The sequence below is a fragment of the Telmatherina bonti genome, assembly GCF_933228915.1.
Source record: "Telmatherina bonti genome assembly, chromosome: 6".
Classification (NCBI taxonomy): domain Eukaryota; kingdom Metazoa; phylum Chordata; class Actinopteri; order Atheriniformes; family Telmatherinidae; genus Telmatherina; species Telmatherina bonti.
In genome coordinates, this window is record NC_136624.1 from 36,472,666 (window position 1) to 36,493,787 (window position 21,122).

The 21,122-nt window shown below is 40.1% G+C and overlaps 1 protein-coding gene across 2 annotated transcripts in view; it reads left to right on the plus strand.

The window, feature by feature from the left end:
* The window catches only part of chchd6b (coiled-coil-helix-coiled-coil-helix domain containing 6b), an 81,058-nt gene that overhangs the window by 31,793 nt on the left and 28,143 nt on the right, over positions 1 to 21,122 (plus strand). For both annotated transcript variants that reach the window (XM_079241725.1, XM_079241726.1), the window contains one exon: positions 20,840 to 20,975. In XM_079241725.1, the coding sequence (XP_079097851.1) occupies positions 20,840 to 20,975 (136 nt within the window). The remainder of the gene's footprint in view (positions 1 to 20,839; positions 20,976 to 21,122) is intronic.

The following is a 21,122-nucleotide window of genomic DNA, read 5'->3' on the forward strand; positions in this document are numbered from 1 at the left end:
TTTGGAAGACAGGAGTCTCATACATGTGAAATCAAAAAGATGCAGTGGAAGGTGTTGATGCCTTGTCGCTTCAGGGTGACTTGTCCTGACTGATGGAAATCATACTATTCTGCATGATATAAATCCTAACAGAGAAGGTCCTTTGTGTATGATACAGTCTAAGGTCAAATGGGTTATGCAGCAAGACAATGATCCAGAGCATAAGAGGAGGTTAAGCTGTAAATGGCTCTGAAGGAATAAACTAGAAGCCCTGGAGTGGTCAAACATTAGACTGACTACATTTGAAATGTGGCTGTTCTGGAGCAAAGAAGAATGGATCAAAATACCACCATTTTGGTTCAAGCTAATTTCCAGATATTACATATTAAGATTATCCAGATATACTGCACATTAAGTAAGTGATGATGGTGAAGGAACAGGTAGTTATTGTGTACTGTTCTTTTTCATGGTGGCAAAAGAAGTGAAAGTTCCAAATTTCCAATTTAAACCCCAAACCAGAAATTGCTTCAGGTCGTATTTGTCTGTTTTGTCCTGCAGCCGCAACATATCCAAGGCGTGTCATGACTCCCATCGAATGAGGAGTGGCTCCAGAACTACTAAATAGGATAAGTTGGTCTTTGGGAAAAAGAATGGACATATCATTTTGTAAATAGCTAGCAGCACTATCTATATATTTTTCTAATTCCTAATTTTCTTTGCCACTCCTAATTAACTTGTTGAAATGGCAAAGGGAAATGAAGAGGAAAAAAATTGTGTTTTATTTCATTGTCCTCTTCTCTATGATACACAATGTAATTGAAATAAGTTGGTGGAAGTAAATTGAATTGTGTTGATTTAGATTTAATTCATCCTAATAAAGGAAATTATATAATTCCAGTATAAATTGGTGAAGAAAAATAGCTGAAAATAAGCTGGACAAACTCTTAGAAAAGCTCACGGTGAGCATGAACTTTAGATGACATTATGTACACCAGTATAGGTGTCTGCACCAAACCAACAATATGTAAGGATTAAACAACGAGAAGCCGTGCATTACATGGTTATAATGCACAATGCTGCGTCTAGAACACCACGATGAATAGCGGAGGTGAAGTACATGCATGGATCGGAGTTGTTTAATCTGCTTATACAGTAAACACTTTATAACAAATGTTTCTTTTTAACAAAAGATGCTAAAGTATAGGAACTATTTTATGTTGGTCTTGATGACTTTTTATGCTAAACCTGTCACTTGTCAGTGATATTCTGGTGATTTAACTCACTGAACTATGTGTGCATAGACACAAAAATAATGGAGGTCAGTCGGCATTAGAATTAACACTGACCATGGTATAATCACTGTTAGTGCAGTTTAATAAAGACAAGATTGATTTATTTTGTCTGTTTAAACATGTTAAATATCAGGATGTTCAATAAGTCTCACCCCTTGTTACTTTTTACACAACCACAACTTCATCATGCTTATACTTCACTTAATTGGACAAATAATGATGATGGTTAAATTTACCTTGGTTTTATCTGTTACTGTTGTCAGACTGCAGGAATAAAACTACAAGAAACAATCACATAAAATCTGTAAACTTATACATCAGTCGACAAGTTATCAAATGTCTTTTTTGGATTTTTCACACATTCAACTTAAAATCCTAAAGAATTTGTTGGTTTGGAGTTTTTATTCTTTGCTGTTAACGGCCACTAGGTGCTGTGTTATATGCAATAAATGAGCCACTTGTGTGGCTTTCACGCATCGATTTTGACATTCACAGCCTCATTTCGCTTCTTCTTTAAAAAAACAGTGATATACCTCGGTGTTATTCATTGTCACAGAGTCACAAGATTAACTTTCTAGGCAATAAATAATCAACAACTTGGGCTTTTTAACGGGTAGTCTGCACCAAAGACAAAAGAAACACTGCGACTTTGTGAGAAGCACAGGTGCTCCTGTGGGATAACACGGTTCAGACATCACCTGTTGTCAGAAAGCATGTCAGTTTTAATCAACGCTGAGCTGCTGCCTCACCGAAGCTACCGCAGTAAGTGGGACTCACAAATTTATGCACCTCCATAACACTAATTCTCACCCCCTTTTTGTCATTCTGCCTCAAAGCCTTTCATTTTCCTTTTAGTTTTCATTAGCACATATTTTTCCCCTTTTGTGCTGACAACTTACTCTGCAGCATTCCACTAAACTCTAATTAAAATTAAACTTGGCTTTAATTTTTAAAGATGGGTTAAATTTATCCCAGTTTCAGAATGCGCCTGAAACACACACAAAAGAAAACTAAATGTTCATCTCACTTAAGACAGTGAAAATGTAATAATTCTTAAATCCTGAAAAGATTCTTCTTTTTTTACTCTTGCACTGTGATGCTGTTTGTGTTGTAAATATTACGTATGTAGTAGATTAACATGTCAACTTCTCTTTTAATAATGACTGAAAATTAAAGTTGTGGTTCAAGTGATGAACAGTTTCAAGCTGTGAAGTATCTATACAACATCACCTGCATCTGAACAAATTTACATGGAAATTAAACATCACCATCATTGCTTCGCATAAAGTTTTGCTTCATCTTAAATGAACTGAATTTGAAGACGGCATTCACCATGTGGCACAAGTTGGGCAGCAGCTCGTTCTGCAGTTGTTACAGGGCAATACACATACTTTTCCACACAACAATATATAGAACTGTCCCAGAAGGCAATTTCTGAATGTTGTTATTAGGGCTGAAGTATAGTCTAGTAGCGCACATTATAGTGCAAAAATGAAAAAGTAAGTGCTTGCCAGCTTTGTGCTGTGTGATGAGCGGTGCCCTCATCCACAACATTGACATCTTCATGCACCTGCTCCATTCAATTCAGCAGCATTCAATTCAAGTCCCAAATTTTGTCCAGATGATTACATTTGCAAGGATTTGCTATTTTCCCAAGCTGCATGGAAGAGGTTAGAAGATCACTTCGGCACAAGTGTGCACTACGAGTAGCATTTAGCCCTTCCGCTTCCTATCATTTTTTCCCATTTTTCCCCTTTCTTCGTTATGTCTCTGCCACACATACAGGTGCACTTTGTATTCAAGCAGTCATGTGCTTGTCATGTTCTGTCAGCAGCTGGGTAGTGTTTCATTCTGCAGGTGGTCATGCCGTCATTTCACACTACACTGACCATTCAGTAACTATTCTGTTTACCTACTGCTAAAAAGATAGCAAGCAGCACATTTCAACATCTCATGTAGCTAAAATACATCTTTTTCTGTTTGTGGTGTTTAAATGTACCATTAATTGTCTTCCTTCTAAGTCTACATAATGTTTTCTATCAAACTTTTTACACTCTGCCCATTGTTGGAAATGGACAGAAAATGGTGACTTTTCTTCTGTCTACTTCTTAAAGGCAAGGCAGGACATGTTTTCCAGCAGCATTTTTTTACTTCCCCTTCACACCCCAATAGCAGCCAAATAACTAAATGCTCAAACGCAAAAATGAAAAAAGTTCATCATCTGTGTAACAGACAAGACTGTGAAAACACCATCCATTCGTTCTAACCACCCCATTCTTAACAAATGGATTGTGATATGTCTGTTAAACTCTCAACCCCTCTGCTCATGCCCTTCTTTGTGCACAATTCGGGCGCTCTCAGAGGCAATGGAGAGAGAGCCAGAGCACGTCCAGCTTGGGTCATGCTTCTCTAAATGTACAGCTGCACATTTTGAATTTTCTTCAGGATGGCGTTCTTCTTGCCGGATTATTGTCACAGTTGTAACAAAGAACCATGTGCCAAAAATGAGCTGTTCCAGGTGTATTGGTATTGGGTGCACAGTCTGCAGGGTTCCAGCAAGGATCAGCTCCATATGGGGTTTTACTTAAGAAAATGCTGAATTCAGCTTTCCTGGTTATTAGGTGTTTGGGGAAAAAAAAGAGGAAATCAATATAGTGATGTTAGGTTCTTGTTTTGTTTGTCAGGTTGTTGCCCTTGACTCAGACACCTGTTTGTAGGTGCTAAACTTGCACCTTATCTGATAAACCCAGATGTTAGGCTTAAATGACAGAAATTATAAACGGCTAATATGATGTAAGAAAATCTGGCCTTAGAGCAAGGCTACTTTGTTAAAAGCCTGCTAAAATGTTGGAAGCCCCCCAGGATATTGCTTCTCTTTTCTTATACTTGACAGGTCACACAAACATGATCCTTGTGTGGAGACTTTGCAAGTGGTCTTTTTGCCTGAAGGCGTTTGGAGGAGTTCATCCATTAGTTTAGCCTTGGGGTATCTTACTGCCCATATTCCCCAAAAAGCACCTCACTGCAGAGAGCCACAACATATCCGCAGAGCTTACTTTAAGATCTAACAAAAAAATCCATTAATCCTCTTAAAAAAACAACAAAAAAAACAAAAAACCTTGTTACTCTGGAGGTGTTAGCAAAGACAGAACCTAAGTGAACCTCAAGTTGATGTCTGTGTGGGGATTCACTATAAAATGACTGCTAGCACTTTATAGTTTGAAGCCTACTTTCGTGAGTTTGTTTTTGATGCTTTATTCTGTTTTTCTGTCTCCCTGTGTGTGTCTGTGTGTGTGTGTGTGTGTGTGTGTGTGTGTGTGTGTGTGTGTGTGTGTGTGAGTGTGTGAGTGTGTGAGTGAGAGAGAGAGAGAGAGAGAGAGAGAGAGAGAGAGAGAGAGAGAGGGGTTGGGGGTTGTAGCATATCCAGTTAGTGAATCCGGCAGGTACTCTACAGTAAGGATCTCTATACCCCTTTAGAGTAGCAGCCTGCCGGTCATTACCAGAGACTGGACCTGCCTGACTGTGAGCTTACAAAGATTTAGCATTTAGACAGAGGTCTGCAGTCACTTACACACTTGGATTCTTTGATTGCCTCCGGAGGGAGAAATAAGATCATACAAACACTCCCGAAAAGGTTACTGACTGGATGTACTGATCCATTTAGTTAGATGGGTGAGAACCATAGACTGAATATAAAGAGATGGACGTAGCCTCCCTGACGTCACCCGTAGGTTTCTTAAGAGCTGAATTGAAGCTCGGTGGGCCGTTCCTACGATCGCCATCTTGGCAGGGGCATGCATGTCGTCTCACCCGGAAAATACAAATATGGGCAAAGAGGTGGAGCTGAGAGGGGGGCTGTGAGCGTCATGGTGGATGATTGATATCTAGCAAACTCCGAGCTACCTGTAGCTAAGAGCTAACCGAGCTAACCCGGAGATAACAGGAGCTAACCAGCTAACAGAGGTAAGCGGGCTAAAGCTAAGTCACGTTGTTAACCGGCTAAAAACCGCGGTTGTTCTACGTTCTTCTTACTTGAAGGGGGAGATCGGGTACCTGTCAATCAAAGGACACACCCTTAAATATGCCGAACTTTGAGATTAAATTACTTTTAAACGGTCGAGTTAGAAAAAAATTCATTCCCCCCACAGTTGTCATGAAGGTAAACCTGACCTAACCAAAAATGGATTTTTGAACCAGGCTGTAAAAATTTTTTATCTAGTCTATGGGGATTTGCTCTGTTTTGCAGCCCCTAGCGGATAAAGGGAGAACTGCAGGTTTATGCACTTCTGCATAGGCTTCACTTTTTAAAAGCCTGTCCTAACACATCTGACCCGAGTCCGATCGGGTTTAGTGCAGTCCAGCAGTATTTCTGCTGGGCTTGTGTACTGGTTTTATCATTTTAGAGATGACCCCAGCTCACATTGCTCAAATTTAGAATACCTAAATTCATCAATAGATGTTTCCATTACCGTATTTTCACGACCATAAGGTGCACCGTACTAAAAGGCGCAGTCTCAGTTATGTGCGTCCTTTCTGTATTTAACACATACATAAGGCGCACCTGACCATAGGGCGGGGGTTTTATATACCGGTACAATCCACGCCCACACTTCCCCCTTTAACATTCTCAATGCACACAAGCATACTAGAATGCCTTTTTAAAAATAGAGCGGGAGCAAAACCGAGTTTTGTTGTGCTTTATTTATGTATTGATTACAAAGTACTAACATTTTTTAATCATCAATCAATCATCAATAGGCGCGGGCATGGTAAAACATACGGATAAAACAAGCACACAAGTGTGCGTATTTAAAAATAGACCGGGACCAAAACTGAGTTTGGTACTCACATTTTTTTACCGGTCATCGTCATCAGTCAAACCCATCAAAGTCCTCATCCTCTGTTTCTGAATTGAACAGCTGCGCTAAATCTCCAGCAAACATGCGAGGTTCACTTTCTTCACTGTCAGACTCACTTTCCGTGCCGTGCGGCTCCTCTGAAATGATGCCGGCTTTTGTGAAAGCGCGGACAACAGTGCCAGCAGACACGTTAGCCCAAGCATCTTTCCACCAACTCGGGCCACCTTGCCTTATGTCCACGGAAACTCACCTGCGTCTTCTTCACCTGTCGGAGCTCGTTTTCCATCTTCCTCCACTTGCGAACCATCGATTGATTAATCTTAAATTCTCTCTCGGCTGCTCGATTTCCACGTTGCTTGGCGTAGTTGATGGCCTTCAGTTTAAACTGTGCGTCATAAGCGTGTCTTTTTGCCATTTTCAGGGTTGTTCTGCATAACGCACATACCTGTTCTTTTATATGCGATCAACGCCCACGCTTCACCCTTTAACGTTCTCATGGTGTTCTCTACTACGTCCGATTACAACAACACGCACACAAAGGGCACACTCCACTATAGGGCGCGCCGCACATTTTGAAGAAAATCTAAGACTTTTATGTGCGCCTTATGGTCGTGAAAATACGGTACCTTTTTTTGCTTAAAAAAAGGAAATATTTCTAAAATTTTGACAGTTAAATTTGCTATTGTTTCTGTTGAACGGTGTTTAGCACATAAAGCTGTCATCTTTTTTAAAATAAAATCTCTTCCTGTGAGACCCCAGTATGAGAAGGATTGAGTTATAAAACATTTCACGTTTTGAAGCAGCTATTTTGGTTGCCACAACTGCAGTTGCCGCTGTTCTCATCAGTAGACAAAAGAACTCATCCAGAAGCCTGCTTAAGCTGAAATGAACCGATCACATGACACCCTATGCCACATCTGGTGATCTATATCAACACATCTCAAAAACCCCCGCTTGGAGCTTAAAATCTTTATTTTTGAGGTTTTTCAAAAGGCAGGTGTTTCCATGATCAGTTTTTTATTGCAGTAACGTTTAGGATCAATTGTGTGTCAGGTAAAATGAGACTGCTAATTACGGTGGATGGAAACAAGGAATCAATGCTCCACTGTGACTGAATGAATGTAAATATGACAGAGTATGTTTAATCGTGCTTGACAGTATCAACACTGACTTTACACCAGCTCTGATTACATTAGATAAGCTTTGTGACCATTATCACAACTTAATTGATGGCGCATCATCTTGTCCTCTGTTGGGACTGACGATTTTATACTCGTTATTTTTTTTAATTCACACCTAATTTATAAAAAGAAAATAAAAATACAGCACTGAAAATAATACAAAAATATCTACAAATTTGAAGGAAATATAAAAAAAAAAAAAAGATACTACAACAATACTCAATGCTGCAACATGCCTAAATTGTATGTGTAACCTGGTACACCCCTATAGAGGCAAAGTATGAGACTAATAGCCTGGCCTTGAGTTTTACTGTGCAGAAACGATGTGTTCAGACCGTATAAATGCATTCAGTGCTGGATGGGCTTTGACAGCTTTTCTAGAGAAATGGGAAAGGGTTTTAAAGAAAAGGCCAAACACAGAGACCCAAAACTGGAATTGAAACTGCTGATTAAAAGGCTAAAGATGGACACAGATAGCCACCCCATATCCTTCCCAACTCGAGTGAGTCGTCCAGCTGTGAGTTTTCCTGATTGTGCATGACATCTCATCGCAGATAACTGTTCAATCACACGTGCACATGTGGCTCTTATCTTGTTTCTGCATGTCACCTTTTTTAATGAAACACTGCCCTTATCCTCTCCCAACTCTCTCCTTCTCTGTCCCCACAAAGTGAGGTTGGTGGGGATCAATCAGTCTGGCTAACTGAGTGCAAATTTTTATCCTGCAATGCCATCTTGCTTCAGCATTTCTTGTGTCAGTAAAGAAAGATAGAGGCCGAGTTCTGTCTGTCTGTGGCTTGTAGTTGTTCTCCAGTGTTATTCCCATTAGAGATAAAGGCTGCTTTTCAGTGAAGTTGAGATAAAACTTAGTCAAGTTTTTGGGTTCAGTCACATTTTCTGACACGAGGTTAGGGTTTAAGTTAGTGTCTTAGCTTAGCAAAGGTAGGATAAGTGATTATGACGACCAAAATGATCAGAACTACTGAATTATGTCCCGTTCTCAGATGCTTCACAGGCTTTTAAACTAATCTTTTGTGTGATTTGGTATGTAAGATTTCTGTCGGCTCTGCTATGATGTTGTGAGTTGTATCATTAAAGAACTTTTGTAAAAGCTCCTTGCAATACAAAATGCATGCTCTGTCATTGCTTTTGATCTCACTGCTGCCATGACATCTTTGATCCTCCTTTCTCTTCCTCTCCATTCAGCTTAATATTAAAAGCAAAAGTATAATGCCATACCTGCTACTTTACAGCATCCCAAATCCTCGTCATCATGCATTAATAACAATTCTCTCTCACACACACACCCCAACACAAACAATGTCATCTTAGAGAATAATAAAATGCTACGCCCCTTCGATTTTTTTCTTTCTCTTCTTATTGCTTTATTCCCCGATGTCATGCATTGCAGCAACGCATAGCTTCAGCTCTCTTCATAAAAGCTGCGGCCTACAAAGGTGAGACAAAAAATAATGAGAAACTTCGAATGATTCCAGTCTAATCTTTAGCGCTCAAATCTTCACGCATCTGTGCAAAACGTCATCAGCAGGAAGCAATTTGACTGTTGTTTTGCTTCTTTTCCCTGCAAGTTAGCTATAAAACTAGCTCGGCCGACTAATGTTTTTCTAATAAGAGCTCACCTTTAATTTCAGTCAAACGAGGCAGTTGGTGCAGATTAGCCGAGGCAATTTTCTGCTTCAGATTCCATTATTAAAACACTCCTGCTATCTGAAAGTTTCTTGTGTTGAATAGAAAAAAGAATTAGGTTTTCTTTTTTCTTTCTCCCTAGTTTGGATTAATACCTTGAGGCTATTGTCGCCGTTATCTCCTCTTAGGGAGTAATTCAGAATGCAGAGGTCTAAAGTCAAACATTGACCATTTGTATAGTTTTAATCGTGTGATTGAAACTTTTGTCACCTGATTTTAACACAACACCGTCTTCATTTTCAGTGCAACAATAGAAATCTCAGGGCCTCCAAGACCACTCATTTCAGTGTTATAATGTCCTTCTTAATCCTATATAAGCACCACTCTTTAAATCCAAAGTCCTGTATCTTAAGACTTTTTAATATCTTAATAAAACTAAATCCAACACATCAGTGAGTGTATCCATTATCCCTTTCCTTTCTTGAACAACAGCCAGCGTCTTATACAGTTAAGACCCAGAGAGTAACTTACCAGCATCCCAACTGAATGACCGATAAACAAGTATTCACAAGCATTTGGTGAATGCTGGATGACCTCTTGTGCATCAGGTGGCGTTGCACTTTGTGATGAAGTAGAAGTAAACTGCAGATTTGTAATGGTTGCCATGCGTTACTGTTTGTCCATGCAAGCTGCAAGGGTTATTCATCATTTAATACATCACTGTCACATTCTCTCTCTCTCAGGTTGCGTTCACTTCTCTTTTCATGAATATTCTCTACGCCAGTGATTTGTTTAATCCTGCCGTTCTACCCTCCACTGCACACGCAAGCGCACACACCAACACCGCACAATGGCCGTACCAGCACTGAGAAATGTCTCCCACACTCTTATTTGTGTGCACAGTTTATCTCATGCACACACACATGCTGTGGATTTGCAAAGCACTGATCACAGGCACACACACAAACCTTTTATAGTGTATTTGTCAGTGAAGGCAGGAACTACTGAGCTCATTCATATGTGAAGGAGGCATGACTCTGTAATTGCTTTCGAGGATGGCACGAGGGCAGCAGTGTGTGTGTAAGTGTGTATACCAGCTTCTGTGTCTGTGGTATTGTGTGTGTGAATGTCAAGTGGTCAGCTTCAAATTTTTATTTGACATGACGCAACATGTACCTCCTTATCAGATTATACACGTTTTTGTCCTCCCTCTGTCTATTCTCCTGGTCATTAAATGCATCTGACATAATGAAGTTTTTTAGACGTGTGTGTAGAGCTCTGTCAGCAGGTGACACGGTGCTTTTATCTTCATCTGATGTGTGTCTAGAAGTTGATGGGAACATTTCAATGAACTTTTTTTCTTGAAGGCCTTTCCCCTTTTTTAAAAGAAAAAAGGCTTGAAGAACATTAAGACAGATGGAAATACCTGTTATGAGTCCATTCAGTAATAACCATCAGTGGTTTTTATCGTATCTATTTGCTTTGTATTTATTTTTTTCTTTGATTTTTTTTTTTTGTTCTGGCTTCTTTCCTGTTTTATTTTGTAGAGTTGTTTCCCCTGTGTATTCTGTTTGTTCTACTTCCTCTACCTTGCTTCCAGTCATATCTGTTGCACTAGGATAGTCCACTAAACTCTATCTGACTGGATACTCTGTTCAGCTGGAGTTGTAATATCTTTCCGGACAAAGACTGCATTCATGTTGTTCTTAAATAAATCAGACCTTTTGGTAGATGTTATACATTTATCAAACTTCAACCTGCCTGTAGCTGGTAGCCAGCTAAAAACCGCTACTGTTTTACATTCCTCCTTCTTGAAGCGGGGAATTGGGTACCTGTCAATCACAGGGACACACCCCTAAATATCCCAAATTTTGATATGAAATTACTTCTAAACGAATTACTTAGAAAAGGGTTCCAGGCGAGGAAAACAATTTGCCCTCGGCCTTGAGTCCATAGCAGATCTCAGGCAGGCAGCTCCAAACAGCCGAATGGGGGGGGGGGGGGGGGGGGGGGGGTCAATTTCCATCGATTCCAGCAGACATCTTCTCCATGTTGTTGTCGATTCTGCGTACCAGCTCCGGGACCTCGGCCAAATGACCAGTATGGACCAGACTGGTATCCTGCTTACGGTTGAGTCCGGTCAACGCAAGAGTCTGTGCACTACTAGCTCAGCACATACCGTTACAGAATTCAGGCAACCTGCCAGTTGTTGCCAGAATGTCATGGGTCTTGAGGTAGATCAGAACTCCACCAGCACCAATCAGCAGAATCCCGATCACCAATAATCCAAAGGTGTAAACATCCTCCACGTCCTCAGAGGACTGAACTGCCAGACACATAGGTCTCCACCTGGCCCATGAGTCCTGAACGTATCCAGCTGGAAGCGTCTCCTCAAGACATGCGGGCTCCCCTCTGCCCGATCTTCGGGTTGAGAAAATTTGATCAATTGCATTGAGACACCAGCCGATCAAATCCATGATGTAAATTTGAGTGAGGAGTAAAGAGATATAAAAGGAGGCTCCGAGTCAGACAGGACAGAGTCGCAGGCCAGAGGGGGAGGGAGGGGAGGAAACAGGAGCAAAAAGAAAAGCATCCGTCTTCGCTGAGAGCAGCGTAACCTGCATTTGTAGGTGGACCAAGTTCCCTTCTTTTATTCAAATCAGAATAATCTGCACATTCACAAAACCCCAAATGAGGCGGACTTTCCCAACAACTGGACAAGGAACCAAATCGTGTGAATGCAACTTTATGGTCAAACCTGCTGCTCATCTTGCCATCAGCCGGGTTTTCCTTCATCCATTGCGAGTTCATGGTGTGAGTTAGTCGGTATGTTCAGTAGTCTTAGCCTTCCAGTTTTCATTGATTGGTCCAGCATTTTCTGATTTTATTAAACCTTCATTCCACCTTCATCCGTCTTCACTCGTCCTGCATTTGGGTAGTTCCACCTCATCTCCTGCAGCCAATCTGTTAATTTGGAGTGAATGCTCCTCATGCTCACTGGCATGAAAGCATAATCACCACCTGGCTGAAAACAAGTACGTGAGGACCCCTTTCATACAAGGCCCAAGCATTTAGTTTTATTTGTGCGTCATCCTTAAAGTTTCCCAAAAGCTCTGTTTTTCAAGAAATGGAAATGAGCCTGGTGACTTTTCTTTTGAAGAGTCAAAACATTAAAAACTATCTGAATTTTCAAATTAATTAGATTGCAATTGATTAAGAGACATTCTTCTGCCATTGGAGTTTCAGAAACCACTGACAATGTCTGTCTGAGGTCTTGTTTAGAGTCAGAAAGCATAAATAATTCATGATGTTCAGTTAACATCAGTCTGCCAATCAAGATCATGTGACATGACTGAACCACCAAGAAAAGTACTAAATAGGAACAGTCAGAGACTGAACATGTTTGTCAGGATTGAATAAATAAATTCTGGGTTCAAACTGACCTAAGAAGTCCCTCACCTCAGACTTGGGTCATTCCAACCAATAGGTATCCATAGGTGAATAATCGTGCCAACAAACAGCATAACAAACCAACTATATAAATCACACAACCTTACGGAGAGATGTTTTACCCTGAGATGAGGTTGATTTATGTTATCGTTCTAGTTTGCTTACAAATAATATTTAATTCATGGTGTATTTTTCATGTTAATTCCTGTGCAACAAAATATTTTATAAGAGCTTTTGTTTGGTTATAGTAAACAGGATGATGGTGTCAGTAATATATGTCAGGATTTTAGCCATTGTATCCACATTTTCTTGTGGTATTTAAAGACAAAAGGTGATTCAGAGTGAATGTTGCAGGTTGTAAGGGAAAGGTTAGCATTGCTTCACTTTTCTGGATAGTTCACTTGAATTAAATCAGCTGACAATCTTGACCAATTGTGGGTTCATTTTATTAATTTATTCAAGGTTTTATTTAGCTCTGGAAATATAGTTCCCCAACTGTACTACTGATTAGATATAGAAGAATTAGAAGAAGATTGTTTCTTATTGGATGACGTGCTGACGTTGCAGTAACGTATTGTGTCATTTCCTGTTTCCCTAGCGTGTATCACTGCGGATTGCTACGAGCCGTTGGCTCCTCTAACTTCTTTCTAACTTCTGTCTATTGTTAACCAACCACTCACTTCAGCGCACAATATCTTCCTAAACCACTGTTATATATATTGCATTTATTTTTGGGATCTTTGGCTTTCTGTTTACTTGACTTAAACAGCTCAAGCACTCGGTTTTAGCTTGGCTGCTAGCTCTCTTCCCACACCCCGGTCCCCTGCCTTTTCTTGCTCGGTGTGTCTGATGTTTAGCTACTCCTCCGCCTCCTTTAGTGATAACGGTAGGTGTATTAAGTGTAGCAGCTTGGCAGCTTTGGAGGCGAGGCTCTGCGAGTTAGAAGCCCAGCTCCGCACTCAGTTAGGGAAACAGTTAGTTAGCAAGCCCCCATTAGCCAGTGCGGAGCTACCAGCCAGGGCAGCTAACCCTAGTGGTCCCTCAGCAGTTTCCGCGCAGCCGGGAGCCAAGGCGGGCTGGACGACGGTCAGGCGGAAGCGTAGCCCCAAACCAAAACCCACTGGCCACCACCGACCTGTTCACGTTTCTAACAGATTTTCCCCGCTCGGCAACACACCCGCTGAGGCAGAAACCCTGATTATAGGTAGTTCCATAGTCAGAAACGTGGCAGTAGAGACACCGGGGACCATAGTCAAATGCATTCCTGGGGCCAGAGCGGGCGACGTTGAATCGTATTTGAAACTGCTGGCTAAGGCTAAACGTAAATACCGTAAGATTGTAATTCACGTCGGCGGTAACGACACCCGGTTATGCCAATCGGAGGTCACTAAAATGAATGTTGCTTCGGTGTGTAACTTTGCCAAGAGCATGTCGGACTCCGTAGTTTTCTCTGGTCCCTTGCCAAATTTAATCAGCGATGACATGTTTAGCCACATGTCATCTTTCAACCACTGGTTGTCTAGGTGGTGTCCCGATAACAACGTGGGTTTTACAGATAATTGGAGCGCTTTTTGGGGAAAGCCTGGTCTTATTAGGAGAGATGGCATCCATCCCACGTTGGATGGAGCCGCTCTCTTATCAAGCAATATGGACTCTTTTATTAGTCAGCTAAATTGACAACTCAGGGTTGGGACCAGGAGGCAGAATTGTAGTCCTACACACTTTTCTGCAGCTTCCCACCTGCCGCCGCCCACCCAAAACCCCATTCCGACCTTATACAACTCCCCAGCAGTAAGAATTAAACAACACAAAAACACTTTTGGGGTTAATCGTGAAAACCTCATAAAGATAAAAACAATAGATCTAATAAAATCTGAAAATAAGATGATAAAGTGTGGCCTACTGAATATCAGATCCCTCCCAAATAAGTCTTTATTAGTCAATGACTTGATAGGTGATCACCATATTGATTTATTCTGTCTTACGGAAACCTGGTTACAGCAAGAGGATTATGTTAGTATTAATGAAGCTACGCCAGCTAACTATTTAAACTTTCACATTCCTAGAACTACAGGCAGAGGAGGAGGTGTTGCAGCTATTTTTCAGTCAGAATTATTAATTAGTCCTAAGCTCAAAACTAACTATAAATCCTTTGAATTCCTGACATTAAATTTATCTCATCCAAAATGGAATTTAGAGAAACCGCTCCTTTTAGCATTAGTGTATCGCCCACCTGGACCTTACTGAGTTTCTGACTGAATTCTCTGATCTCTTGTCTGAGTTAGTGCTGACTACTGATAAAGTCATTGTATTAGGGGATTTTAATATTCATGTTGATGATGAAAATGATAGTTTAAACATTTCCTTTAGCTCTATTCTAATCTCAATTGGGTTTTCACAAAATGTCAATGGTGCCACTCACTCTCATGGTCATACTCTTGATCTGGTTCTAACATATGGCATTGAGACTGATAAGCTCAAAGTATTTCCTCAAAACCCTGTCTTGTCCGATCACTTCTTATTAACCTTTGAATTCACTTTATTTGATTACTCACTGACCAAAAATAAATTCTACTATAGTAGATGTTTATCAGACAATAATATTACAAAATTTAAACAATCAATTGAATAAATTTTTTCACCTCTACCATGTGTTAGCATGACTGAGAGTCCCCCTTTAAGCCTTACTCCTGCTCAGATTGATCAACATGCTGATACTATAACAGCTTCAATGCGTACAACCTTGGATAATGTTGCTCCCCTAAAGAAGAAGAAATTGGGTAAGATTATGAAGGCTCCCTGGTTTAATTCCCAGCTTCGAGCTCTAAAACAGGCGTCAAGGCGTTTGGAAAACAGATGGCATTCATCAGGATTAGAGGAGTCTCGCTTAACCTGGAAAGAAAGTTTAATTGTATACAAAAAAGCCTTGCAAGAACAGCTTATTATTCATCATTGATTGAGGAAAACAAAAACAACCCTCGGTTTCTTTTCAGCACTGTAGCTAGGCTTACTAGGAGCCGGAGCACTGTGGAGCCATGTATTCCTTTCTCACTTAGCTGTGATGATTTCATGTATTTTTTCAGGAATAAAATTGACACTATTAGAGATCAAATTCACAATACTCTTCCTTCTACCTATAATGTTGAGCCTGTTGTAGTCTCTGAAGCATCCTTAGAACCAGGATCTGACTTGTGTCTAAATAGTTTATATCCTGTCCAACCCTCTGAATTAACTAAAATAATAGCTTCATCTAAACCATCCACCTGTATCTTAGACCCTCTCCCAACGAGCCTCTTTAAGGACATTTTCTCTTTAATTAGTACATCACTACTAAATCTTATCAATATGTCTTTAGTGACAGGATATGTACCACAATCATTTAAAACTGCTGTAATCAAGCCTTTACTTAATAAGCAATCTCTGGATCCAGAGGTGATAGTAAATTATAGACCTATATCTAATCTCCTGTTTATGTCCAAAATTCTGGAGAAAATAGTTTCAGCTCACCTAAGCAGAAATAATTTATTTGAAGAGTTTCAGTCAGGATTTAGAGCTCATCATAGCACTGAGACGGCATTGGTGAAAGTTACTAATGACCTTCTTATGGCCTCAGACAAAGGATTTCTGTCCGTACTTATCTTGCTTGATCTTAGTGCTGCATTTGATACAGTCGATCATAACATTCTGTTACAAAGACTAGAACAGGTGATTGGAATTACAGGTACAGCGTTAAGCTGGTTTAAATCATATTTATCTGATAGACTTCAGTTCGTTCATGTAAATGACAAGTCCTCCTCCCAAACTACAGTAAGTCATGGAGTTCCTCAAGGTTCTGTACTTGGACCAGTACTCTTCACGCTATATATGCTCCCTTTAGGCAAGATTATTAGACAGCATGGAATAAACTTTCATTGTTATGCAGATGATACTCAAATATACTTATCCTTTAAACCAGATGAAACAAATCAGCCCAATAGGCTACAAAATTGTCTCATAGACATAAAGACTTGGATGTCTAGAAATTTTCTCCTCTTAAACTCAGATAAGACTGAAATAATTCTCGTTGGCTCTGAAAAACTCAGAGCTAAATTTTCCGGTTTTGTAATGAACCTGGATTACATTACTTTAGCTTCGAGTGCTACAGTGAGAAACCTTGGAGTAATATTTGACTCGGACCTGTCCTTTGGTCCACATATTAAGCTGGTTACTAAAACAGCCTTCTTTCATTTACGCAATATAGCCAAAATTAGGGACATTCTGTCTCAGAGTGATGCAGAAAAACTGGTTCACGCTTTTGTTACTTCGAGAATAGATTACTGTAACTCTCTATTACTGGGCTGTCCTAAATATGCCCTGAAAAGCCTTCAGCTGATCCAGAATTCTGCAGCCAGAGTCCTGACCAGAACCAGCAGGAGAGATCATATTTCTCCAGTTTTAGCCACTCTTCATTGGCTGCCTGTTGAATCTAGAATAGAATTTAAAATCCTTCTCCTTACATATAAAGCCCTCCACAACCAGGCACCACTATATATCAAAGACCTCATAGTTCCTTATATACCAAGCAGAGTACTTTGTTCGCAGACTGCAGGCTTACTTGTGGATCCTAGAGTCTCAAAGAGCCGAGCAGGAGGCAGAACATTTGGTTACCAGGCCCCTCTCTTATGGAATAAGCTCCCAGTTAGTGTTAGGGAAGCAGACACCCTCCCCACCTTTAAAACTAGGCTGAAGACTTATCTTTTTGATAAGTCCTATAGCTAGGGATGGTTAGCATCCCTTAGTTATGCTGCTATAGGTTTAGACTGCTGAGGGACATTTCCTGATACACTGAGCTTCTTTCTTTTTCTCTTTGTCTCTCTTTTATCCCCCCATAACAGTGTTGCATCATTAACATGTATGTCTCCTGTCTCAGCAGGTCTCCCTGGCCGGGAGTAGCAGTTCCTGTTGTCTGTTGTCTTTCTGTCCTCTTCCCCCCACACAGCAGAGGCAGATGGCTGCCTGTCCTTGAGCCGGGTTCTGCCGGAGGTTTCCTTCCTGTTAAAAGGGAGTTTTTTCCTTCCCACTGTTGCCAGTGTGCTTGCTCAGGATGGGAGATTGAATTGGACTCAACTCAATCTGTTGGTTTCCTTACATAGGTTATTATGAATTGGCCTTCATTATGTTTTCCCCTCTGTCTGTAAAGCGTCTTGAGATGGCATTGCCGTGATTTGACGCTATATAAATAAAGTTGAATTGAATTGAATTGAATTGAAGAATTATATCAAGAAAAATTGGAAAAAAAATCATTTGCAAAACAGTCCGATAGTGACGATTTAATGCAGTGGTGACTGGGCTCCGAAAACACTGATTCTATGTGAACAAAATGTCCAAATTACAAAACCTTAAGAGGATACATCAAAACTCGTCTCCATGTGGATATGAATTCATTTTAATAATCAAGCAGACTGCACAGTTAAAGTCTTGCAGACCCCCTGTGATCTTTGGCGACCCTCTTAGAGGATCTGGAACGCAGATTGTGAAACACTGATTTTATATGTATAAATCTAACAGCAAATTTCCTGATTCCAGTTTACGTGTTGGAAAGAGTGAAACAGGTCAGGTGGAGTTCCACTTCAGCATGGGTCAGGGATGGCTCACCATCATGAGGCCTGTAAACCAGCTGCACTCGTCCTTTTCTGGCACATAGAGGAACAAAAACACTGTGATACTAAATGCAGTGAAAAGTATTAATCTGTGGTAGAATGCTATAAGTTACAACACCATAATGTGTGATTAATAAAAAATCCCTGCATGTTTACTTTATCGCAGTGTGGCTGGGTGTAGATTTAGACATCATGCTCTAGAAAAAAGGCTAACTTTCTTTTTCCCTGTGATGTGGTGCAAGTTTTTAAACTACATGCATATTAATGAGCCTTAAAAGTTGTAACTCCTCTGTAGTAATTTGCATAGACAGTTGAATCAGTGAAACAGTAACAGGTGGCATTATCTGTTGTTTCACGCCAGGATGAGAGCCTCCAACAACCACAGCAGGGCTTGATAGTAGTAGGATATATTTCTGTCTATTTGTTTGTGTGTTTATGTACATTGTGTGTGTACTTATCCATAGCCCAGTCCTTTCAGTTCGAAGTTCTGTCACAACAGCAGGTAAATTACCACAAGCAACAGAGCACTCAAGGATTACCCTGTTAAAGGATTAGCATTCACTACCTGTATGAGAGTTTGTGCTTGTGTGTGTATGTGCCTTTATGTCTTTGTAAGTGTGGCTGTAATTGTGTGCTTTTTCACACATATGGACTGTATGTTTGGAGACAGATGAGATGAAAAGAGAAAGTTTGACATTGACTCTTAAGCTGCTTTATTAATGCATAATTCATCTCTTTGTGCAGACAGACCCTTTGAAATTATATTAGCTTGTTCAACTGCAACTAAAACAAACCACAATGTCAAGTTTTATTTCTTTTGATTTCTTTTTTTCATTTCCTTTGCTAATAATAAGATTCATTGATATGAACCAGAAGTTGTTTGCACTCCTGTCACCAGAGTTGATAACAAGCCAAAGAGTTGAAAGTGTTTACTTTGTTAAGATTTCCATTCAGTGGACTTGAAGAACGGTTTCTTTATTTTGTTATTATAGTTTTGTTTTGTTTTGTCTTTTTTTTAAGTTTTTGGCTCATTTTTTAGAGAAGGAAATAAACACTTTGCTTTGTCTCTTTTCTATCTGTGACAAGAGACTCCGACTGTTGATTGATATTATAGAAACTGATGTTTCAATGAACGTTTGCAGGTCAACATATTTTCAGTTTATTTGTCATATGCTCTATTATACATTTACAATATGAAGTAAAATGATAATTAAACCACTCCCCAGACTGTACAAGTATAAGAGTGAGCTAATGTATAATAATGAGTTGTAATAAAAAGAAAAAGTTCAATTAAGAGTCAAAGTATTGTTTTCAAAAGAAGTCAAAAGTTTGGAAACATTTTTCCACTAAATCTAATACTGCTGTACTGTGAAAAATTCACAAGCTGCACCATAAAAGAGACAAAATGATGCACAGTAATGGCGCATTACAATAAAATAAAGCATTAAAGTAAATTCTGCAGTTCTTAATAAGAAATGTTAACATATTAGTGATTGCATAAACACGAGAAAACACACCTTCTTTTTGCACACTTTAATACTCCCATGCCTGTTTGTTTAGATATACTTACATTGCTTTTGCAGAGTTATTTGTTCTTTTTTAGGGTTCATATTATGCATTTTCTTTTAACAATATATTTCATCTGTGTCAGAGGTACCACAACATTGTTTTCAAAGTGTATTGATCCCTAATTTCAGTCATTCTACAAGTCAGTTTGGTGAACTCTACTGAGAACGAGATGTTTCTGTGTAAAAGCCTTTAAATGTTTCTGAGTAGTGCCTGTCCACGCCCACTCCACACCCCTCTCGGAAAGACGATGTAGCTTTCACTGGGGTCCGCTTGGTGATTTTAGATGCCAAGCTTAGCCAACTGGGTTGATGGCAATATCCACAGAAAAAGGGGAACAGTTATTTCCCTTCTTGAGATCACAAAGAGCAAGTTCTCAGACTCACCAGTTTGGGCACACATTCAGTAAAATGTGGAGCAAGTGAGAGAGGTGACAGAATATTCTCATTTTTGGGCATTATATACAAGTTATGGAGACATGTGTGACTTTGAAAAAACCTATTCAATTGGCCATATTTGAGTTTTAACGGTCGTGGACCAGTTGTTACCTCCTCAATGTCATCCAAGAACTGCCCCATCATGGGAAAGATTTTTCTTTTTGTACCCCAAGTCCCTCCCACTACCCTCTTCTGCCAGACAAAAAGAAATATATAAAACAATAAAGAAACCAAGAAGACCACATATTATTACCCAAAATATTATTATTAAGCTAACTTCCACATCATTCAATCATCATTATAAGGAAATATTGTTACAAACCAACATCTGTAACCCCCAAATTAGTACAAAACACCTTCACACCCAAATCTCATGATCTCAGAACACAGAAAATCCTATTTAAAGACAGCAATGTGCTCCTGCTTGGTTTTGCCAAGCAATGCGTCCAGCATACCACCCACCGAGACAACTGGTAAGGCTGGGAGTGAGATGGATGCCTAAACCAGGTGAAGTGTGCACCCTTGGCTGCGCTACTCATACAGAAAAGTGTCAGGAAAATACAAAAGTAAAGTAGACATGAATTACTAGCAATGGCAGAGGGAGAATGAATGACGTGTGCACAGTAGTGTGCGCGCTAAGTGCATGTGCTGATCGCAGTCAGGCGGAGCGGTAGCGCTGCTCTGCGACACTTGAACTTCCTTTCAGATCTGCTTTCTTTTTAGGTAAAAAAAAACAACAACAACGTTACATCGCTGTTTCTGAGTTGTCCCTTTATGTTGTTCTTCCAGGCCGCGGCAAACCGCATCTTTCTGCACGGATCTGCAGGCCAAAGTGCTCCAGTGCTACAGAGACAATCCCCAGCAGACCCTGCAGTGCTCCAGCCTGGCCAAACAGTACATGACCTGTGTTCAGCAGGCGAGGAAGGTAAAAGTGGCTTTTCTTTTTTTTATTAATGGCTGAGATTCAAACCAGTCACTGAGGGAGCTTGTTGTTGATTATCATAACAAATCATAACAAAAACAGTGACAAGTCAGACTCTATTAAATTCTAAAGCAAAGCAATTAACCTCAA